The following is a 25,137-nucleotide window of genomic DNA, read 5'->3' on the forward strand; positions in this document are numbered from 1 at the left end:
TCTCTTAGACTACAGCCCACTGCCAGCCAACTACTCTTCCCATAGACAAGGCCAGAACCCTGGTCCTGCCCCCAAGCGCCTGTGATTTCAGTACCACCACGCGTGCCTCCAAGTTTCTGGAAACCTCAGCAAATATTAAAGTGTCCTACCCCCGACAGCGTCAGGTACGCCTGTCATCCAGCGTCCAGGGGAACGCTTCCTGGCGCCGCGGGTGAGCAGGGAGAAGAGCCTCCCCGAGCTGTGAAAGCACCCTCTTCGCTGTCTGTGCGGAATGGAAGCCCTGCGCGCCGAGCCAAGCCCAGCGCCTGCCGTCAAGGGCACCCCAGGACGGCAGGTCGGGTTTTACACGGATGGGAATGCGCCAAGTATCAGCGTTGAGCTGTTCAGAGAGAAACGAGAGGCACGGAAAGGGAGAAGTGAAGGAATACGCGCCTTGCCTCGGCACCGGCATGGGGATGGAAGTCGTTGTCTTCGTCGTCATCAGCATTATCATCACTGTCCTCAGCTTTCATTCAAGCCGCGCGGGTCAGTTCTCCGGGTTCCCCCCAGACCACGCCTCGCCAAGTAGGAGGCAGAGGCGAGGGACGTCCCAGGGGCCCCTTCCCACGTCCAGCTTGGCAACCGCCTACACCACACGCCCCCTCCGCGCGCGCTCGCACCCGCGCCCAGCGGCGTGGACGCGGCCTCCGAGGGTCCCGCGTCGCTTGCGCGCGCGCGCGCGCGCGACCCCGCTAGCGCCCCCCAGCGGCGTCCGACTGAGCCGCGCCTCTCCTCGCTCGCACCTCACTCGCGCCCTCCCTTCCCGCTCTTCCCTCTGCGGCTGTATTTAACCCTGGGGCTGTTGGCGTCGCTGTGCGTGCTGGCATCTCCTGCTTTGCCAGTCTTGCGTCTCCGCAGTCCCCGCTCCCTCCCGCGCTCCCTCCCGCGCCCCCTCAGCCTCCCCGCCGGCGCCCGCTCTTCCCACCCTCCTCCCTTACAGGCTTTCGCGGGCTCTCTCGCACCGGAGTCAGGGGGCTACACGCCCGGCCGTCTAAGCCGGCGCAGCTTCGGCTGAGGGAGGACTTCTCGGCCGCAGGCTGGGTGGGTGAGGCAGAAGGAGGTTGAGCGGCGAGAGCCACCGGGAGGGAGGTCCGGAGGAGCATGGCCCCGAGAAGCGTCTTGCCCGCCGCCGCGCTCCGGCTGTGGAGCATCCTCCCGTGCCTGCTGGTGCTGCGGGCGGAGGTCGGGCAGCCGCGGGAGGAGAGCCTGTACCTGTGGATCGATGCTCGCCAGGCGAGAGTACTCATAGGTAAGGCTCCCGCGCCTGCTGCCTTCCCTACCTGCGTCTCCGCTCTCTCCAGCGCTTCCGTTAAAGGGGAGATGCATGCATTTAAGTGTGTTTTTAAAACTTAATTTCCAAAGAAGGTTGCTCCCCTCCACTTTTTAATCAGCTCTTTTCCACCTGAAAGCGTATGAACTTCTGTCTCCAGAGACCTAAGCTGATGTAGTTGTTCTGATCATGCTGTTGCTAGTTTCTACAGCCCTGTGTTTTGGGGTGGAACCCGCGTTTAGTAGCACCCGGTGATTGTATGTCCACTCCGTTTCCTGAAACCATGTGTCTGTTGGCACTGTTCTTATCACATACCGAAGAAAATTAGTGGGTACCTAGACAGGTGCTTTGTGTATAGACGTGGCCCATACCAATTCTTTAGTGCTCTTCTTGCGTGCGTTTTCTGGTTTGGATTCTTTTAAGTCTGCCCAGTTTGATGGTTTTGTTTTGTTTTGCTTTGTTTTAAACCAGGATTTGAAGAAGATATCTTGATTGTTTCCGAAGGGAAAATGGCCCCTTTTACACATGATTTCAGAAAAGCACAACAGAGAATGCCCGCTATTCCTGTCAATATCCATTCCATGAATTTTACCTGGCAAGCTGCGGGGCAGGTAAGTACTAATAACCAGGAAGGGTGCAGAAAATTACCTTTTAATATCTCCACTGCCTGATGGCAGATAGAAATAATACTGTGTAGTGTGTAGGCTGATACATTTTTACAACCATTAAAAGTGATTTCTCATGTGATCTCCAAAGCAAATAAAGAATTAACTCCTGCTTATTTAAACGTGTCACATAAAGATTCCCAAAGGAAAAAGGTAAGCAGGGTTCCTAAGCTTGCTATTTTGATACGACTCCATATCTCCAGTCTGCTAGACACAAATACCAAGGTCACTTCTTTCTATGATCATTGACATTAAAATTTAACATAATATCTATGCTAGAATAAAATATGTAAAACATATGAAAAAAACAAAAAACACATAATATCTAAAAGACTCTTTGCCAATCACTTTTGACATTATTTGTACTTTACGACAAATTTTAAACTCTGTGAATATTTTCGACGTTGTGATTTGAAAAAAATTTTTGAATGTTATTCACTGGAACAATGTAAATGCTACATATTTCTGGTTGAAGTTCACAGCCTCAAAAAGTGTCTGTAAGAACATTTGTAAAATATTGCAGGCTACTGATTTTTTAAGTACCATTTAAAATACTTTTGTAAAAAAAAAATAAAATAAAATACTTTTGTATGCAAAAAGAAAACTGCAATATATTTTTATGAAGAAATATTTCTTTTATTTCTTAATACATTACCATCCTTTGTATGTTACCTTTTGTACAGTCCCAGTAATGCAAAAATAACCTCTAATTTTGGAAAGAAAAGAAGAATAAATATTATGTGAGTTTAATTTCTTTTGTGCAGTTGGAGAATTTACTCTAGGGAACAAATAGTAAGTAATAACTTCTTTTGCTCGTGAGTTGGTAAAATGTGTCCACTATGGAAATCATTGTAATTATAATTAAAATCACATCTTGGGGACTTTTTAATTCTAAATTTACTTAAATGGCTATTTTCATGACGAATGTGATCCAGAAAACACTTTATAAAAAGTGATTATTTTGAATTGAAAAGCCACTTCGGGTCCCTCTAATTATCTGTTATATTTTGGGTGTGACCATGACCATTTTAAATGTGTTTTTCCCCTCAGGTCTGTTCTCTCATTTTTTTTTTCTAAAATAAATGAAATCTAGACCCATCAACGTTTCCATGTTGTAAAAAAAGAAATAGATGTTTTGGATCCACTGAGGTTCATAACAGAAAAGTCATTTATTCTAATACCCCCATTTGGTTGATAAGTTCACTGAGGCTTCTATTGCTCTAAATATTATTCCTTTTCTTCCTATAATTGCCTCTTCATACTTTATGGACAATTGATTTTGGAATAGTGCGAAATCGGTAATAAAACATGAACAGCCTTTTCCATCTCCTTTCTTTTCACCTGAATCTATCTGTGTTTAATCACTTGGCAGATGAAATCAATATTAATTCTGTAGTTTTGAAAAGTATATTTTCTTTACCTACACTTTTATGAATTTATGAGAACCATTAGACGATAGCTTAACTTACACCCTTTCCTGACTGAAAAGTTTTGGTAATTGTAGGAGAAACAGAAAATGTCAACAGTTCTTATTTATTTATTTCTCATATGCATTTGTCTTCTGGAGAATGGAATTTGAAGCAAAGCCTTAAATACCATGTCATCTCCCCTGTGGCTTTATAGCATGGTACATGTTTGCAAGCACTGAAATATTGTTGAGTATAAAATGAATCACGAATCGATCTCAGGAATTTAGGATTCCTTTATAAAGGAATTAGAGAAGATATTGGAACTGGCTTGGAGATGAAGCTTCTAGCATCTTTTTCTCTCTTGTTGAGGTGTTGATTGCCTCTGTGGATTATCTCAATACACAGGGCAATGTTAACACCTCAGTTATCTTGCTTTTTCCATTCAGTCTGCTCTGGTTAGGTTACCACAGGTAACCACATGAACTCTGGGGTCTGTTTTAATTAGCTGGGAGGGTAAGTGAGGCAGACAGGATCTACACAATATTGCCAAATAGCAGGACATTTAAAAGTATTATTTAAATTTTACTTATTTTACCCAATAAAGTTATGTGACTCCAGCAGCATAATTTTTGAAACGCACGGAAATTTTGAAGATGAGAAAAATAATCACTTCAATGCCAATTAAGTATTTTGAAAGGCATCTCTGGCTAAAGCCAAACCACATCAAAACAACTACATGGAAAATGAAAAGTTCATTCCATTATCTAGTTATTTCATCCAAATAATATCAAACATTTAGGATTTCAACACAAGCAGAAGCACACAGCTGATTAACAAAACTTTAAACTTAATATAAAAGAGTTTTGGTAGCACGTGGAGAAAGTTAAACTGACATTAGGATTGAAGACCTAGAGGCATTAGGTGTTATCTCTTTCCAATAAATTATTAGTCCATTAACCCAACGTATTCTTGGGGCCATTTGAAAGAACTTTTATGTTCTACTTCAAACAAATGCAAATAAAAATTACAGTGCAATTCATTTCCCCACATCAAGTTGGTCAGGTTTTTAACAGTGTTTTGAGTGTTTTGAGTATGTATGTTTTTGAAAATGGGGCCTGCTTATTATATGTGGCTGATGCCCCTGTTAGGCTTTTTGCAAGGCTATTTGATTCTGATAACAAAAAGCTTGCTAGACATCTTTTGGCTGGGAAATTTTTCTTCCAGAGATTCATCCTAAGGAAATCATTATGGATATTAATAAAAATTTATGTGCAAGACTCTTCCTCATATTGTGCTATTTATAAAAGTAAAAACAGGTAGAATTTAGAAGTCCAGTGACAGTGGCAGGAGAATACAATGAAGCATTAAGAAGAGTATTCTAGACATCAAAAAAAAAAAAAAGAATATTCTAGACATCTACTCAATACCATTGAAACATATTCATGACAGATTAGGCCTATCAGAGTATATTCTGCTTGATTCCATTACAAAATACATAGGCAAACATAGGAATAAACAGCTGATGTATTAGAGGTTTTTAAATGATAGGGAACTAGGAAGGGTTATGAACACATTAGTGTTCCTTACATATTGGTAAATATTGCACTTGATACCCTGTATCTTCAGCCTGTAACCGCTGATTCTCCAAGGTGTCAATATTAGCTACATCTGTGTAAATAACATTTTTATTTTTTCCACAATGAGTAGTGTGTATTGATTTATAATTTCAAAAACTATTTTACATTAAATATGTGCAAAAAGCTATGCTTTAGAGTTTAAACTTGCATGATGTTCCACATTATAAATAGTTTCTTGTATTTATTATCTGGTATCATTTTTATACCATACATTACTCAACCAAATGGTAAAACAAATGGTTTTCATGACTGGATCATAACTATGGAGCCCAAATAATTCACTAATGCTTATCTGATTCTCACCAATTTCTTTCAAGGTCCCTAAAAATCTGCCTAGGAAGGCTTTCCTATCTGAAACTAGATGACCTGACCTCTTCCACTGAAATCCTCATTTTCCATGGAAAACTCTGTCTCTACTTTATCTCCCATTTAAAATACTCATTTTCTAACATGCCCTTTCTCAAGGCCTTTAGACCAGAGAAGAATTTCTATTAAAGAGGTTTAGGCTTAAAAGATTTTTAGTAATTAAGGGAAAATACCCTTTATTGCTGTATATAACTTTTAATAGTTGATATTTTTCAATGAGGCATTCCTTATTCTAATTTTTCTCTAAACTTGGGACAGATAGGGGCCATGAGTGACCATTTTGGTTTTCTAAATGATGCACTAATTAAACATTTTATTTGGAAAATAATCCTTTCTAAAACTAATGGCTTTCAAATAAAACTTTAATGAGAAGTTTTGTTAGACAAATCTGAATTCTAATATTAGGACACCGCTGCTGATTTCCATATGAACCAATTTGGTTCAAGGCCAAAATTTTTTGTTCCTATAGATCATATGTATGTATATTTTTATTTATAAAGATCATATAGACTTGATTTGTGACCAAATGCCTGGATTTCTTAGATGGTTGGCAAGGGTTGGGGTGAAATTGGTGTGTATGGAATAGAAATTCTCTGGGTGAAGAGAGCCAGCCAGTATTAACTTCCAGCCTACCACATGGGTTACCAAGAAAGCTCTAACCATCTGTAACAACAGGTCCAGATCTTCAAGTAAGCTTGTTATCATGTATGATGGTCACAATTCTTATAACCACTAGAAGTCAGTGATAGAGCCTCATTTTTCTCAATTGCAGGATGTTTAAAAACAAAACTGTAGAGTGTTATTGTGGATACAGGAAGGGAAGAGGAGAATTTTGTCTGCTGTCCTGGGAAGTAGGGGGTCACATGTATATCTTAGAAGAATTGATTATTGAGTTAAACTGTAGAAATGTGTTATGTATCACCATAGAAAACAAAATACTGCATGTGCTGAAGATACAGCACAGTGAGTGCAATATTTATCAATATATAAGGAGTAGAAATGTGTTCATAACCCTTTGTAGCTCCCTATCAATTAAAAAACTTCTCAAATTATATCAAACTGCCAGAAGCAAGAACAATAATAACACAAGATCAAGTATAAGAAAGCTCAAGAACTTTACCTGGATAGTGGTGTCTTTGTGAATGACTCCAGCCAGCAGCATCCAAATTTAGCTTTAAACTGAGGAAGGTACTGTTGGCAAAAGAACAGTCAAAAACAAATCATTTTCCTGAGAATTGACTCATATTTTTGCGATTTTTTTAAAAAAGTGGAATCCTTCTCCTGACATCTTTCCATAATGTGAACTAGATAATCTTATTCTGTCATTTAAATGCCCCTAAAGCTCCAGATAGCTTGTTTTTGCAATATAGTGTTTGATACAATGTCACACTGGTCCCATTAAACTAGTCATAGTTTGTGGTCTCAAATTTCCCATTGGACTGGTTGAGGAAAGGAGACTTGTATGAACATGTTTCTTTCCTTCTTTTTTCCCCTTGACAAAAATGAAAGAAAGGCAATGAGAAGTGAATTTTAACTTAAATACTTCCTCTCCCTCTTCAAAGGACTGCCAAATACCTTAACTATCCTCTTCTAATTCCATAAGTTATGGTAACACTGATTATTAGTATGTAAGTCCCTTAATGTGTACTGTCCACATTTTTTTTTCCCTAATGGAGTTACGATCGTTTTGATAGTTAAAATCCAAGTGGTTGTATACTTTCCTGCTCCTGAGGTTTCCCATCATACCTTTGCAGTGTTTTGTTTTGTTTTTTTGTCACCCAGTGGAGGAAATGCCTCGGTTTTTGACCCCTGGTCCATAGTTTCAAAGTGGGAATGTGAATATGTTTACATACTGTGGGCATGATTTTTTTCAGAAGGTACTCATATCAAAAACACAGCTTTAAACTTTTAATGTTTAGATTCTGCTAGGCTGTGGTATTTTGCATTGTGGTGCTGTGGACATGCCACTAGGGATCAAAGAGTAATTCTGCAGAAAGCCCATTTCATTTAGCAAAGCAGGCATGTGCCAGCCATCTGTTGTATGTGCTGATAGAAAACAGCAGTAAGTTTCTCAAACTTTTGCCAGAAAAAAAAAAAAAGCCTTTATTGCTTAGAGGAGATGAGTTACAAGGTACCTTGTAAGCCACATCTGGTTCTATAGCGATTTACATGGTACAAATGTAAATTTCGCTAGGTCTTCCTTACACGGTGGTATAAAGGTGTGTAAACAAGCCCTTCACCACTATCCTCTACGTTTATTCTTGACTTTAGAATCCTTGCAGAAATAAAAATCTTTTAAATTGTCATGGTGAAGTAGAAAGGAATGATATGCAGTAAAGCATTTTGCTTTGGATTAAACTCGTTTCCCTTCAATGTCCCTGATGTGTTGTGAAAGGAAAAGTTTGGGGATTAAGAGTTTTAGTGAAAATGTTCTTCATCCTGTAGCTGGATCTCTGGAGGAGACATTGGCAAATCAGCACTTCTTTTGCTGCAATAAGTTAACCAACTTGTCCCATTTGCCAGCCTGGGAGTAACTTGGTTACGTTGCTGTGAACCCTTCCTGGATGGGAGTCGTTCTCCCCTGCAGGGCTTCTCTGCCTCAAGCACTCCGTCAATCAACAAACATAGCCGCTGACAGGCAAAGAAGAATAAGCAAGGTCCCGGCCCTCAGGAAGCTGATAGTCTAGGAAGCAAATATCATCATGCTCATCCAAATGAGGTTAGAAAGTATAGGATTGGTTGAGAACACAAAGAAGGTCACTCTTTTCCCTGCCTGGATGAACGAGGGACAGGAGCTCTTCACTGAGCTTTCAGAGCAGGTGATTTCTGAATGAATTTCTGAAGGATGAGGAAGCTTTCATCAGACCAGCAGGGGAGGAAAAACACCTTCCAAGTGAAGAGTTCAGGATTTCAAGTGCATGGAGGTCTTAAAGGAGAAGGCATGTTCTAAGTGATCATGAGGGGTCTCGGATCCCCTCTGAGAGGTAATGGAAATTCAGTGAAGGGGACATCAAGGTCAAATAATGGAGAATGATTATGGGGGAGGAGAAGAAAGTAGAAACAATTCAGGGAGATTTCTTTCTTCTCTGTTGTGAAAACAATAGGGAACATTTTGCAGGTTTGTCCCAGGGATATACTAAGTAAATCTTTGGTATATGTGTTGGGTGGACAGTGGCTTTTCTACAATCGTCAGTTAGCTCTTTTTTCTTATTAAACTTTTGGAAAATTTTGTGATGATTAGTCTCAGCTCCAGGTTAAATTACTTTTGGCAAATAAAGCACAGAACTATAAAAAAATGGCATTTTGCAAGTGCATAGAACTTTTTAGAAAATCACTTTAATTTTCTAATAGAACTAGAACTTTGAATTTAATGTAAAAAGAAGCTTAAAGGACAATAATATGTTGATTTGTGAAAGAAGTGATTTAGCATCTATATTCTACTCCCATACCTTTCTAAGTATCAAGAGAAGTATAATAACGGTATACAAATTATATCTGGCAGGCGATGCTTCCGTTTAAATGACGAGAAGTGGACACTGGACATAGATTTATTTAAAATAAGCTTGCTTCTTCAAGTATTTGACTTTCTTTTAAAACTTATAGTTAAAACTCTAAAGTCAGGGGCTCCCAGGTGGCTCAGTCTGTTAGGCATCCACTCTTGATTTCATCTCAAGTCATGATCTCAGGGTTGCAGAATCTGTGTGTGACTCCATGCTAAGTGGAAAGTCTGCTTGTGAGCCTCTCTCTGCCTTTACTCTCCCCTCCAGCAAATGCATGCATACGCACGCATACACACACACACACACACACACACACACACACACACGCATGCACACACTTTCTCTCAAATAAAATAAATCTTTTTTAAAAACCTTCTAAAGGGGCGCCTGGGTGGCTCAGTGGATTAGGCCGCTGCCTTCCGCTCAGGTCATGATCTCAGGGTCCTGGGATCGAGCCCCGCGTCGGGCTCTCTGCTCCGCGGGGAGCCTGCTTCCTCCTCTCTCTCTACCTGCCTCTCTGCCTACTTGTGATCTCTCTCTCTGTCAAATAAATAAATAAAATCTTTAAAAAAAATAAATAAATAAAAAAAATAAAAACCTTCTAAAGTCATAGGACAATTTCTGCTCTCTTTTTTCTCAAACATGTGGATTTTGTCTTCTTTTTGAATTTTATAGATGAACGTGATTAAAGAATCTTGAAAATTGTCAGCATCCTTTGCAATGCATTTACCCGAGTCAGTCTCATAGAACAGCTACATCTGTGTGAGCCTGAGACAAGACAGATTCAGGATTGACTTCTTAGCTGATAATCTGAGGAAGGGCATGAACAGAATTCTTGCTCCGAGGCTCTCAGACAGAGCACAGCTCACATCCTGGGGAGGCAAAACATGATTAAGGACCAATTCTTTGCCCTTGAGAAAACTAGAAGATAACTGGAGAGTCAGATATATACAAACAGATCATCCTAGTAATTGCTGGGAAGTGGTACTGTAGCAAAACAAGGACATTCCCAGGATATAGTCAGAGCACAGAGGAGAAGTAACTCCAGAGCTGAGTCTAACTATTGAGTTAGCCAAAAAAAACTGTGGAAGAGGGGATGGTTTTTAGGGAAAGGAAACAGCTTAAGGCAATATAGAGACCAGAAAGACATTATCTGGGAACCAATACTTTGGTGTGACTGGTGTGTATGTGCAAGTAGGAAGTAAAGAGGTGGGCAGGGGCTAAGTCCTAGAGGACTTTGTCCAGCATGGTAATGCATCTGGGATTTACTCTACGGACAATGTGGAGTCAGTTCATGAAAAAGTATTAAGCGGAAGACAGTAGTATCAGATTACGTATTTAGATCCTCGTGTCAGGAGATAGAAGATAACTTTGAGGGTGCGTGACTGCAAGGAGAGAAATCAAAGATAACAGGATACAAGATCAGGAATGAAGGAAAGGGGAAATAGATTGGGGCAATATTTAGGAGATAAAAATCCAAAAATCTTGGTGCTAGGAATAAAGAGCATCACATTTCCTCCACTATCTGCTTCATTAACTTGGCAGTAACCCTGTTAGCCTTTGCCCCCATCCCTAACTCGTCCTTCCTGCCCCACGGCCTTTGCACATGAAGTTGTCTCTGCCTAGAATTTACTCCTGCTAGATTTCTATGTGGCTTGCTCACTCATTTCCCCCATGTGCAATAAAATTTCATCTCCTCTAACATACTTTCCCCTGTCTCTCCTCTGTAAAATAACCACCACCACCCTCATTGTTCTTGAGTCTACTTCTCTGCTGTATATTTTTATGGTCCTTAGAATAACGATTGAACCTAATTATATTTGATTATAATTGTTCAACCCTCCCATTCAATGTAAGCTCATGAGAACAAAGACTTTGTCTTATTCACCATGTAATTACTCCAGGTCCTAGAACAGTTCCTGACACATGATAAGCAGTTGATAACTATTTGTTGAATGAATTAATACATAAGGTAGATCCCATTATTATTCCCATTCAATAGATAAAGCAACTGAGACAGAGAGGAGCAAGAGAAACATAGGTAGTAATTGGCAGAGCTGGAGTTCAAACCTAGACTGCTGGGATTCAGAGCCCTTGCTCTGATAAGTGCTAAACAGAGGTATGAACAGAATGGGAACACAGAAGGAGGCAACAGCTAACTTGGCTGAGGAAGGAGGGGAAGACTTTGCCAGAGAAGATACAACAATTGAACTGGGACTTGAAGCTGTGTAATCAGCTGAGACAGGAGTCAGGTGTAGGGAGAAAGGCAAAGGAGTTGTGAAAGTGCATTCTGGGAGAGGCTAACAGTGCCCTAGACAGGCGCTGGATGTATGCAATGGAAAATACTGGGGGCCGGGGTTGGGGACGCCATGTGTGTGTTTGTGAGGAGAAGAGGCTGGATCTTTGGGAAGAGCCAGAGGGAGAAATAGTAGAACCGATGGAAAAGTCAGTTAACCCAGTTCTTTTATCTATAAGAGAAGCAGTTTGGATTACCTCTAAGTGCCTTCCAAATTCTAAAATATTATGATTCTATCTCTTAAGTAAAATATCTTCAGTCATTTAACATTAATGGTAATACCTTCATTCAAATTGTGGTAGCTGTCTCTGTTTTTTTTTTTTTTTTTAGAACAGATTTAGAAAGATCCTTCCTCCAAATTTGTGTTATTTATCATCAAATTTAAAGAGGTTCATCTCAGAATACTCTTTTATTTATTCAACATTGATGATAATTGTCAATACTTGTGTAACACATACTCTTGGCCCATCACTTTGCCAATAGTCTCTCATCAGACCTTCACAGAAGGCATGAGTTAAGCACTAGTATGACCCCCAATTTATAAAATGAGGAAACTAGGGCACAAGGAAGTCAAATTATTTGCCTAAGACCATGCAGTATATATGTCTTTAAACTTCAGAGATCTTCCTGTGACAAACTTCTGGAATGTTTTTTCACTCAGAAAACAACAATTCAAAGAACATTTATCAAAGCTTACTATGTATTAGGTTCTGAGAATACAAATTCTAATTGATCTAACTGCTTTCTAGGAATCTGCCAGCTGGTGGTGAAGACTGTGGCATAGAAGGCAATAATTGTGTTGAGTTCTCAGGGCCTACATGTGTGGTTGGATGGGATTTTTTTTGTTGCATACGGTAACCTGACCAAAGTGGCAAGTTCAGCCTGCCTGAGCTGAAATCCAGCTCACTTCACTTGTCAAGTCTGATAGTGTGCCACAGAGCTACCTTTGTCCAGAGGGGACACATTTCTACCTAAGTTGCACAGAACCTTCATATGGGTTAGGTGACCCTCATTAAATGCCCCAAGAGAAATGCCGTGGGAGCATAAAGCCAGAGGGTTTTACCATTGATCAGGTAAATTTACAATTACTTATATGCCAAAGAAGATATCACAGACGTGGTAACATCTAACCTGGGTCATGAAAAATGTTCAGTAGGCAGAGAGTGACCTAGGCGGGGGGGCTGGATGAGGCGTTCTATGTATACTGAATGACCCAGAGGAAAGTACACAAGATTACAAATCAGTGTGTATTTGGAGAAGGATTATTAGTGCCCCAAAACTTGGGAAGATTATGATTTCTGTATGCCATAGCTAACTTGTCTTACAGAAAATAGGGAGCATAATAATGTAGATGGTAATGTCATGTCTGCATGAAAGCAGACTTTGGTGGAAAGATAATTTTGGTAGCAGAGGAACGGTAGATGCTGGGGTTCCTGGCTGAGGACTAGGACCCAATTAGGAAGTTATTTAAGACATTCCCAGGTGACAAGAGCGTGAAAGAAGGTGGGCAGTGAGGAGAGGGGGGAAGGAGCAGATTCCAGAGATATCTGTCAGTATAATTGACACGAGGGTGTTTTGGAAATGAGGGACTAGAGGATGACTCCTGAGCTGGATGGACAGATGCTTGGATAGTTATGTTTTAACTGAGAAAGTAATTACAGGAGAAAGAGCAGAACAGTTTGAGGTACAAAAGCAGTGCGGCCCACTCGGAAATTCTTGAATATGAATTTTCTGCTGAACATTCAGATGGCAGAGTCTGGTATGAATTTGAAAACTTGAGTCTAGAGCGAAGATATGAGATGTAGAATAGAAAGACTGATTTTGGAGATCTGGGGGACTTCTTCTGGACCTCCCTTCCTTCCTTCCTTATTTTGACTTCAACTCAGTAAATAGCTGAGGACCTACCTAATGCCAAAACTCGTACTGAGTGTTAAAATATATATATCTATATATCTATCTATATATATATATATATATGTAAATTGTATATGACGATTACCCTCAAAGAGATCAAGCTTGGCCTCAGCCTAGTGTCACAACAGAGATGAACAAAACAACAACAGTGCAATATTAAATGTGTTATAATTATAAAATGAAAAATTTGCATAACTCTGATGGGAGAGATATGAATTAACCTACATAGGGTTCCTGGTGTTCTTCAGGGTATAGCCTGAAACCTGTAAAACTAATATATGCCCACTTGCAATATATGTTTACCTTCATGGCTTTCATGTACTCGAGATAGTTTGACCTCATGTGTTCTGCCTCCTACTTGCCGTTATTATTACTATTGTTTTGGAAATGAACATGACAAATGTCACTATACCACTAGGTGACAGAGAACGTCATCCCTCCAGAATTAAGCATCTAGAACTACTCTTGAGGAAATGGTCTGTGTGGGCTGAAGATAGTCCTGAATAAACCCATGCCATAGGGTTTGTTCGTATGTTTTGTTTACAAGGGCTGTTCAGTATTAGTCATGGATGCACCCCCCAGGGGGGTGATTCACATCTGAAGTCAAGTCCACACAGATTATCTCCTACTTAAGGCAATACCCAGATGGATCCCAAAAAACTTGTAAAATTACTCTGATATCTACCTTTTGAGGACTTAGTGAAGCTATTTGATTCCTGTCATTTTTAACTTCAACCAATATTCCTGTTTTCAGTTGGAACTTAAGACTTTGAAATTATATTTATATTGCTGTCACTTCCAGCAGTAGCCAGCAGGTGGCAATGTAAAAGTTATTTCTATGTGGAATTTTACCCCTCAACAGTTCTTAAGCCTGTGGGGGGTGCTCTCTGTCTAACAGAGACCAATTTGTGGAATACTATGATCTGACATAATTCATTTCAATGGACCATTTATATATTGAGTTAGTTAGGAAAAGAACTGTTTCAAATTCCATGTCACTGAAAGCATTAAGACTCAGCATAGATTTGAGAACTCATCCTAAATAACTTCAAATGTGAATGATTTCATTTTACATATATTTTCTATTTCCTCCTTTTAAACAATTGCTCAGTTTTAGGCTGGAGTCAAGCTTTGACTATCTCTCCATATTCATACAGTGTTTTCTTTGCCTTCCCTGGCTGTATCTTTAGGTGTCAGCAGAATAACAGTGTTAGAAGAGATCCCAGAGCTCCTCTACCCCATCAAGCCCAACTTTTTCTGAAGCATCCCTGAATCATGGTCTCTCAGCCCCTAGTTGAACATGCTTGATGGCATGGAACTTACTAGGGCAAATGTTCCTGAATACTTTTGTTTTATCAATGAAAATTTTCTTCATAATGATTTACAACCTACCTTCCCACTGTGACTTGAATATCCTAAAACTCTAAGTCTGTGAGCTCCCATTTGGGGTGTTCTGCCTTGCATAATACCCCTAAGTTTGTTGACTTGTCCTCTCCATTGCGAATGTAGGGTCTCTGGTTCATTTACCCCTGCTTCTTCCTTAGTGAAGACCAGCTATTTCAATGAGTTCTTAGAAGGAATCTGCACATTCCATCTGAGAGGGAGATATCTTGATCTCTGCTGCTACAGTGTGGCTCAGGTGAGACCCACCTGTCAGGTCTAGATTCAGCCTTTCCATGTTCCCTGAGCTATAAAGACTCAAGGGGCCACAGAGGACTGTAATCTCCATAAGCCTCACATTCTCAGAGTAACTTGGTGTCCTGTGCCAAAACAGGGAAACTATCCCCTTCCTCAATTTGACATTGAACATTGCCACCTGGCACTGAAAAGAGCATGAATTAAGGCCCTTGACCTCCACTTGACACCAACATTAATTTCCTGCAGCCCATGTCCCCTCCACACCCCAATTTCCTCAGCTTCTCCCCATGAGCAGTTTTGCATTTCTCCAACCTTGATTCCTAAATATGTAGCAAAAGTATGAAAGTATCACAGATGGCATTTACTGGTACTCTACTCTTTATATTCTGATGAGAAGAGAGTTCATTGCTAGAATAAGAGATTACTTCTAGAATTGTGAAATCATCTTTTGGTTTATAAAACTTGTGTGATAAACTAGAGAAGAAGAAAAGGGAAGAGGGGAAGAGGGGAAGAGAAAAAGGAAAATAACTAACACTTATTATGGTATTCTATGTGCCAGCCATTGTGCTAATTATCACTTTTCCTCACTATCTAGTTTAACTCAACAACCTACAAGATAAGCGCTACAAATATTCCCATTTTACAGAAATGGCAGCTGGGTCACAAAAAGGTAATGTAACTTGCCTAAGGTCACACGACTAGTGGGTAGTGGGGCCAGGATTTAAACTCAGGTAATCTGACTCCAGAATCCATGAGGAAACTGAGCAACTGGAGCTCTTTAAAACAGAGATTTTTCCCGAATCAGATCTTTATTCTTTAGACAGTCTATTGCACACACACCATGTGCTGTGGAACATGAATTAGATAAGGACGCTGACTGCTAAGAGCTGACACTTTTAAAGGAGGCTGAAATAGCATGGCTTTTGTAAATATTAAGTGGACTCACTTGAAATTCTCATTTGTATAGGTTAAAATGGTTAAATATCATGTAATTTAACCTAATAACAAGAACTGTCATTGATGAGCTATTTACCATGAGCCAGCAGCTATTCTAAGTAATTTATATGGATTACCTCATTTCATTCTTGGACCAAGTCTGTGACCTGAAGATACTATTTTTATCTCCATTGAAACACATGAGAAGGGGCGCCTGGGTGGCTCAGTTAAGTGTCTGCCTTTGGCTCAGGTCATGGTCCCAGGGTCTTGGGGTCGAGCCCCGCACTGGGATCCCTTGTCAGCAAGAAGCCTGCTTCTCCCTTTCCCATTCTCCCTGCTTGTGTTCCCTCTCTCACTGTCTCTTTCTCTCTCTGTCAAATAAATAAATAAATAAAATCTTCAAAAAATAAAAAATAAAACATATGAGAAGGCTGAGGTGCTGAGAAATTAAGTAACTTTTCCAGGATCATACCTTAGTCATCTGTAGAGCCTGGGTGTGAACCTTGGCTGTTGGATGCCAAAGTAGGGATATGAAGATATATATTGTTTCACCTCTGTGTCACACAAGAGTAGGCTGATCTGTTGATCCAAATCAATTTTTAATGAAGCGGCTTCATTTAGAGAGTTCTACCTTACAAGGCAGATACCAGATTAACTAAGTCAAGATCTCACTTAGAAGCTAAATGGAAGGAATACAAAGTCCATTTGACTCCAGACTGGCTGATTGGTTCCCAAAGTTTGATCATTAAAATGTATCTGATTTCTTGGGTATCAGCAGGCTTGAATTTGGAGAGTTATCATTGCCTGTCCTATGTTGTCTAGGGCTTAAGGGAACATTTACTCAGTGAGGGAGACTATGCATATTGGTACAGCTCTCTTGAATTAAGGTAAGAGATTTCTATCATTCTGCTAATAACAGTGACACCTTTCTGTACTGCACTTAATAGTTTGAAACATGCTTTCATTTGTCTCATTAAGTTCATCAGTCCTCCTAATAACTGAAAAGCCATGCATTGCTGACTGTGTAATTAAATATGAGGAATAACTGTGATAATTTGCAATGAATGGCCTTTAGCCCAAAGTAAAATAACTCAAATCTGATCTTTAATAGCTGTGCATTCTTCTATAATGCATGAAAGGATTTGCATTTGTGATTTTATAAAAATACTTTTGCTTTTTGATAAAAATAAATAAGGGCCCATTTGATAAATACTATTTAAATTATATGGAACCATTCTCAGTGGAGAATACAAGTGGATCACCATTCCATGACATGGTAAGTGTAGAAATAATTACCCTTCGTCTGTTTTCATACTTGGTATTTCAGATATTTGTTGCCATCAATTCCTTGAGAAATTCTGCATAGCCAAGATTTTACTAGAATGGTATTTACATAATTGTAAAAAATTTCCCCCTTAATATAAAACCCTTCAAATTAAGGGTGGTGATTGAATCTGCCCTTTTGAGTGGGACGTGGGGCCAGCACTCAGCGAGTGAGACAAGCAAAACACTCCGGTCGCCTGTGTGAACCTAGGAGTGAGCGCCTCCATAAATTTACACTCTGTGTACCTTGATCACCTCTCCCTAGTCCAGACCCTGACCACACCAGAGAACAGGATATATGATGGTTAATGTTACATGTCCACTGACTGGGCCACCAGGTGCCCAGACATTTGGTCAGATATTATTCTAGATACATCTGTGGGGTGTTTTTTGGACGAGATTAACATTTGAATTGGTAAAGTGAAGGCATGTGGCGCACCCCAGTGTGGATGGGCCTCCTCTGATCAGGTGAAGGCCTGAATGGAACCATAAGGCTGACCCTACCATGAGCAAGAGTGAACTCCTTCTGCCTGAATGCCTGCAAGCTAAACACTGGCTCTCCTGGGGTCTTGAGCCTGCCTGCTTTCAGACTGGAACTTATACCACTACCTCTTCTCAGTCTCTAGCTTGCCAGCTGCAGATCTCAGGCTCCCCAGCATAATCACATGAACCAGTTCCTTATTATGTATCTATCTACCTCCTTTATCTCTCTCTATCTATCTGTCCATTTATTATTAGTCTGTCTCTCTACATCTATCCTATTGATTCTTTCTGGAGAGCTCTAATACACTGTTTTCTCTGTCTTAGCTGCCTAACAGGAGGAGAAGTGACTATCAAAGACAAGCGAACAGCAACACGGGCCAAATCTTGATCAACTTAAATGCTTGGGGCCTTGGTTTCTTCAAGTGCTAAAAGGAAATCATTAATTTACTTCTTACACTGGCAGCAAAATGCAGTGGCATAATATGTACAAAGTACTTGACACATAGTCGGCACTAAAAAAGTGGGGTCTTTTCTTCCCTTTGTATTAATGAGCTGTTAGTGCTAAGTAGGAGCCATGAAGCTAAAGAAAGGTAATCGGCCAGATCCCAGGCTAGGGAGTGTGCTGGCCAGGTGCCCAAATTCCACCGTTAAGTGATGGCGTCCCAGTCTCTGAACTCAGAGCATCACACTGAGCTGGCCTCAGGAGACCTGGCTCCTTGCTTGGCTCCCACACCATCTATGTAGGACCTCAGAAAAGTGGTTCATTTTCTTTCTCATCTGTAAAATAAAGGGTTCCTTTCAGTTCTAAAATGTCTGTGATTTATTAGTCATCATCATTCCAGCCTTGTTCTTGATTCTGTGTTTGAATTCAAATCACAGAAGGAAAATAACTTAGACAGTACCATTAATTGTAACAAAAAATAAAACAAACATTGAGCAAAATTAACTTTTCAGAATACTTTTTGCCTGAATAATGCCAGTCAAATCTACCAAAATCTACTTTAGGCAAATTTTATCAGGTTTCCTATTAGCTTGATTTCAATTTGACTAATAAACTGATTTTAGGATTTAGCTCTGAGGCAGGTAGACCAGACAGCTGTATTAATATGACTGATACATATTACTCATATTCACCTTTTAAGATCTTTTTACTAATGATTATTACTAGTAGTATTTACCTTTTAAGACCTTCTTCAAATAGTAGTTCTTTTCTAGATATTCATAATGTTTATTCTTTGCTTGGCTCTTTACAAAGAACTGAGGAGCTGAGTCGGAGATTTTGTCTTGCTGTTACAAATTGAGGGTTTTACATTGCAAACTGTCTTTGTAATAATTATAACTTGCAAAACCCATTACTCACTCAGTTACATAAACTGGACTTCATTAGAGTTTGCAGTACTTAATTTCCTGGGTATAACTATTTCTTTTTATGAATCCTCACAGAGTTTTATTTTAAGTTCATTACTTTTTTCCATCATAAACTAGTATACCCTCTAAAAGTCTTTGGAAAATACAGAAACAGAGAAGGAAGAGTGGGAGAGGGGAAGTCATGTACAGTTAACTCACATAAGAAAACGCTAACATTTTGGTGTTTTTCCATCTAGGGTTTTTCCATTCAAGCAACAATTTGTGCCCTTTTTTGTTTGTTGTTTGCTTAAGGATAGTGGGGCATTTTCCCATGTTATTCCATATTCTGTAAACATGATTTTTTTTTTTTACCGGCTACACAATATTCTGTGGATTATTTAAACATTCTCCTACTTAGACTGTCTCTAGATAATTGTTCACTGTTATAAATAACACGGTGAAGAGCAACCCAACGCATAAAACTTTTTCCATATTAGGATTACTTCCTTAAGAGTGAGTTCCACAAGTGGAATTTCTGAGTCAAAGCACCTCATCATTGTACCACACTTGGCATAACCATTAGTGCTGAATGGCTTGTAATGGTTAGTACATACTTTCAACAGAATTATGCAAGGATATCCTTTTTAGTATTCTTCTGTGGCTTATTTCTAAACCTCTAAATGAAGCTTTCCAAATGGTACTGGTGGCTGTTGATTTGTGCCTGCATTTTTCAAGTTGTGACGAGTTTATCTCAGTAGAAATTTCATACTGCAGGGGGCAGTGAGGGATCAGTAAGGGGCTCTCCTCCTTTTCCAGAGAGAGAGATGTTAAGGTTGGTCAAGGTAAAAAACTACAAAGGGTGATTTTTAATTGTGAACACAGAACTCTTCGGGTATATATTAATTTCAAATTATAATTACAAATACAAAACTAGTGGGTGATTCCCAAAGATTAAAATGTCACTCCTTTTTAACATAGCAAGGACCCATTTCCTATCAGTTTTAAGTGAATATGAATACATATATGAGTTTTTCTGAATGTTTCATGTACATATATAGATACATATTTATTCAGAAGTGTTTTGAAATAATAATGATTGGAACATTTATTTCTGCACATATCTCTTTAAACAAATTTCTTACATATGAAGAAATTTATTCTCCTAGCACTCCACCATATAATTTTCTCAATTTTCAAAGGGATAGAATAGGAAAGGATTAGCAAGTAGATCAACTTTAAAACCTAAAGAGTTATTGTCATCAGCGGCTAGTACATAGCACCTTCTAAGAGAAAGAATAACATGTTTACCACAGTTCTCAAAGTAAGGGGACTCTGGGGCGCCTGGGTGGCTCAGTGGGTTAAAGCCTCTGCCTTTGGCTTGGGTCATGATCCCAGGGTCCTGGGATTGAGTCTCTGCTCAGCAGGGAGCCTGCTTCCTCCTCTCTCTCTGCCTGCCTCTCTGCCTGCTTGGGATCTCTGTCTGTCAAATAAATAAAATCTTTAAAAAAAAAAAAAAAAAAAAGCAAGGGGACTCTGAGCAAATAAATATGCCTAAGGTGTTCCATAAAAGAGAAGACAAATTAAGTTGCTGGTCAGAGCTCCCAGAGCTGTATATCCAAGTGGAAAAAGGAGCAAGAGTTGATATAGAGGATTCTTTAAAGAAAAGTACTCAGACATCAAAAGAGCTGGTTTCATCTGAACCAGAAGTCTTGACATGAGTAAATATTCTGCATTTTAGACTTTGAAGTGTCTGTTAGCTTGTTCCAAATTTACTCTCTATGGAATAAAGTGGTTCAAGGGGGAAAAAATCTGGTAGGTAGACACAAATTATTGTTTATAAACTGCTGGCTTCTGTGCTGCAGAGATCTTCTGTAGCCACTTCAAAGACTAGAGTCCTCGTGTACTTCTTTGAGCAAAATCTGCCACGAGCCCATGGCACACAAAAGGGAAATGGACAGGTCTGATGGAGGGAAAGCATTCTTTCTCTAAGCTGCCTCATGTATTGGTCATCAAAATAGTACTTCTGCATTTTGAAAACATCAGAAATTGATAAAGGCTAAAGTGTGCCTCCAAGGATATCTGAGCAGCAAATTTCCAGGTTTGCACGTTTCTGGGAAGATGACTCATCAGGTGCTAGGTCATAAGATCACAGAACTAATATCCCGAGACTTTAACATTAAGAGCTGACTTTTTTAAAAGATTTATTTATTTATTTTAGAAAGAGAAAGAGAGATGGGTGAGAGACTGAGGAAGAGAGAGAGAGAGACAATCTGAAACGGACACACCTCCCCCCATTTAGTGCAGAGCCTGACATGGGGTTTGATTCTCCATGACCGGAAATCACCACCTGAGCCAAAACCAAAGGTCAGATGCTTAACCCACTGCACCATTCAGATGCCCCAAGAGCTAACTCTTTTTTTTTTTTAAGATTTTATTTATTTATTTGACAGAGAGAGAGATCACAAGTAGGCAGAGAGGCAGGCAGAGAGAGAGGAGGAAGCAGGCTCCCGGCGGAGCAGAGAGCCCGATGCGGGGCTCGATCCCAGGACCCTGAGATCATGACCTGAGCCGAAGGCAGCAGCTTAATCCACTGAGCCACCCAGGCGCCCCCAAGAGCTAACTCTTTATTGAGCCCAGTTCTCTATCCAGTTATGTTTGCAGAATGAACTCTGTTCATCGCCAGTGCTCAGGAGGCACTCTGGAAGGATTTGTGCAAAACCCTGGAGAAGACTTGCCAAGTGCTGCCTCCGCTCAGAATCACAGACTCTTAGAAGGGAAGGGAATCTTAAAGGTTCCTTCAACCTCCATAGTTTTCAGATTAGAAAACCAAGGACCAGAGGTGGTAACGGACTTTCCGAGGACCAGAGTTAGCAGCAGAGCTGGCAAAACAATGTGTACCTTCTGACAGCCAGAGCAGAGCTTTCCACTTTGTTTCAGTCTTCAACTTAATCCCGTGAGAAGGTAACATCACCACATCACAATGCAACAGTCCCACAAAATGTGTAAGGAAAGAATTGCTCATAGCTTTTCTCCTGGAATAAAGAATAAGGAAGTCTGTTGATCTGTTTTTAGGTTGGACAGTCCAGTAAACACACACACACACAAGCACACGCCCATTATGTGAAATATTGAGGCAGAGCTGGATGAGCTGATCACTGCTCTGCAATGCTGAGGCGGGATGAGGCAATAGGGATAGGACACTGAGCTGTTCTGCCCATGACATATTCCACCAAGCACCAGTGCCCGGGATGTGTAGGTATTTAACAATAGTAGTGCCCCAGAACTCAGGCTAATATCACTGTTGGGTTCTTTTTCTCTTTAACTGTAACATTAGTGTAACGGAGACAGTGGTAGGGAAGTCTCATGGAAAGCATGCCGAGCCAGTCCTGATGGACGGTCCTTGGAAATATAATTTAACCTCCCTGGCCTTCAGTTTCCCCAAATGATCTCCTAGACTTTCTCCAACTCTAAAGTGTCAATTTCCCCATTAGAGGGACTTTGTGAAAAGACTGACATGTTCACAAACCTCTCTGAGGTCCCTTATTATGGAAATTCCAACAGTATCAAAAGATACATATACACAAATTTTTTGATGAGATTTGCAAAGTGTTTATTGTCGGATAATGTATATCTTTTTAAAGAGCATTGTTTTTACAGGACTCTGAAAATTTGACCTAACCCTGTGCTAACCTGTTTCTAAAAACCTGGGCTTGTAGATTGGCTTTTGTCTTCCATCCACTGCCTATGGAGGAAAAACAACATGATGTTAGCCCAAAGGGTGCTGACCTTTTTGTTCCGTTGTCCTTCTCTGAATTCATTGGCTCTTTCTTGGAGATGAGTTCTTTCCCCTTTTCCAATCCTATCATAACTACCCCTCTCCCTCTTCTTTCTTCTTCCATTTAATAAACATGATTTTTCTCCATGGTACTAGAACTTCTGTTATCTCAATTTCCTCTAAGATCGCCCAAAGAAATATGGCACAACTGAAGAAAATTGGAGGAAATTGGGGAAAAGCACTAAAGATGGAAAGAAAAAAATGTCAAGATGATACTTTAAAAAAGGCTGGTGGAAAGAGTACTATGGAAATATTTATTTTCTGAGAGGAAGATAATTTAAAATAAGTGCAAGGAAGGATTTGATTTTTTGGAACAAAGAATTTTGGAACAAAGAAATTTTGGAACAATCAGGAAGAGTGTACAGAGTACGTGAACAAATGATAAAACTCAGCAAGGGAAAAAGTAGAAAAGAAGTAGACAATGTCCCAGCCCAGAGCAGGAGGAGTGAGGAGTGAAAGCTGCCAGGGAAGCTGCTTGTGAATACAAGAGTCTCTTAAGGTCAACAGATTAACAGAGCAGGAAGAGATCTCAGGCCCTCACAGAATATATATGGGTTAGATCTCTAACTACCTTCTGTAAGAACTCTACCATCATCTTTAGTTATCCAGGGCTTCATCATTTTGAGGCCCACACTTTTTCTCCATCCAGAATCTTCCTTGCTACAATGAAATCTAGTAGTTTCTTTTTGTTATACTTTTTAGGGCTTGAGAACAAGAACCAAAAATTCATTTACATTAAAGTAGGGGTGGTTTTCCAGAATGATATGTAAATAACAACAACAACAACAAACAGGAAGAACTGTAGACAACACTGAACTTGGAAAAGTAATCAATCTGAATACTTAATTTTTACATTTTTTTTCCTTTTTATTGTGTTATGTTAGTCACCGTACAGGACACCATTAGTTTTTTTTTTTAATTTCTTATTTTTTCTATAAACATATAATGTATTTTTATCCCCAGGGGTACAGGTCTGTGAATCACCAGGTTTACACACTTCACAGCACTCACCATAGCACATACCCTCCCCAATGTCCATAACCCCCCTCCCCCTCTCCCAACCCCACCTCCCCCCAGCAACCCCAAGTTTCTTTTGTGAGATTAAGAGTCACTTATAGTTTGTCTCCTTCCCAATCCCATCTTGTTTCATTTATTCTTCTCCTATCCCCCTAACCCCCATGTTGCATCTCCACATCCTCATATCAGGGAGATCATATGATATTTGTCTTTCTCCGATTGACTTATTTCACTAAGCATGATATCCTCTTGTTCCATCCATGTTGTCCCAAATGGCAAGATTTCATTTCTTTTGATGGCTGCATGGTATTCCCTTGTGTATATATACCACATCTTCTTTATCCATTCATCTGTTGTTGGACATCTAGGTTCTTTCCATAGTTTGGCTATTGTAGACATTGCTGCTATAAACATTCGGGTGCACATGCCCCTTCAGATCACTACATTTGTATCTTTAGGGTAAATACCCAGTAGTGCAATGGCTGGGTCATAGGGTAGTTCTATTTTCAACACTTTAAGGAACCTCCATGCTGTTTTCCAGAGTGGTTGCACCAGCTTGCATTCCCACCAACAGTGTAGGAGAGTTCCCCTTTCTCTGCATCCTCGCCAGCATCTGTCATTTCCTGACTTGTTAATTTTAGCCATTCTGACTGGTGTGAGGTGGTATCTCATTGTGCTTTTGATTTGTATTTCCCTGATGCCGAGTGATGTGGAGCACTTTTTCATGTGTCTGTTGGCCATCTGGATGTCTTCTTTGCAGAAATGTCTGTTCATGTCCTCTGCCCATTTCTTGATTGGATTGTTTGTTCTTTGGGTGTTGAGTTTGCTAAGTTCCTTATAGATTTTGGATACTAGTCCTTTATCTGATATGTCGTTTACAAATATCTTCTCCCATTCTGTCAGTTGTCTTTTGGTTTTGTTAACTGTTTCCTTTGTTGTGCAAAAGCTTTTGATCTTAATGAAATCCCAATAGTTCATTTTTGCCCTTGCTTCCCTTGCCTTTGGTGATTCTCCTAGGAAGAAGTTGCTGCGGCTGAGGTCGAAGAGGTTGCTGCCTGTGTTCTCCTCAAGGATTTTGATGGATTCCTTTCTCACATTGAGGTCCTTCATCCATTTTGAGTCTGTTTTCGTGTGTGGTGTAAGGAAGTGGTCCAATTTCATTTTTCTGCATGTGGCTGTCCAATTTTCCCAGCACCATTTATTGAAGAGGCTGTCTTTTTTCCGTTGGACATTCTGTCCTGCTTTGTTGAAGATTAGTTGACCATAGAGTTGAGGGTCTATTTCTGGGCTCTCTATTCTGTTCCTTCGATCTATGTGTCTGTTTTTGTGCCAGTACCATGCTGTCTTGATGATGACAGCTTTGTAATAGAGCTTGAAGTCCGGAATTGTGATGCCACCAACGTTGGCTTTCTTTTTCAATATTCCTTTGGCTATTCTAGGTCTTTTCTGGTTCCATATAAAT

At 40.0% G+C, this 25,137-nt stretch overlaps 1 protein-coding gene across 1 annotated transcript in view; it reads left to right on the top strand.

Moving 5' to 3' along the window:
- The first annotated feature begins 846 nt into the window (after positions 1 to 846).
- Positions 847 to 25,137, top strand: part of WIF1 (WNT inhibitory factor 1) — a 71,803-nt gene continuing 47,512 nt past the window's right edge. The window contains exons 1-2 of the mRNA XM_046012790.1: positions 847 to 1,288; positions 1,781 to 1,920. Coding sequence (XP_045868746.1) covers positions 1,141 to 1,288; positions 1,781 to 1,920 — 288 coding nt within the window. The 5' untranslated portion in view covers positions 847 to 1,140. The remainder of the gene's footprint in view (positions 1,289 to 1,780; positions 1,921 to 25,137) is intronic.

The sequence above is a fragment of the Meles meles genome, chromosome 7 (assembly GCF_922984935.1).
Source record: "Meles meles chromosome 7, mMelMel3.1 paternal haplotype, whole genome shotgun sequence".
In the NCBI taxonomy this organism is placed as follows: Eukaryota; Metazoa; Chordata; class Mammalia; order Carnivora; family Mustelidae; genus Meles; species Meles meles.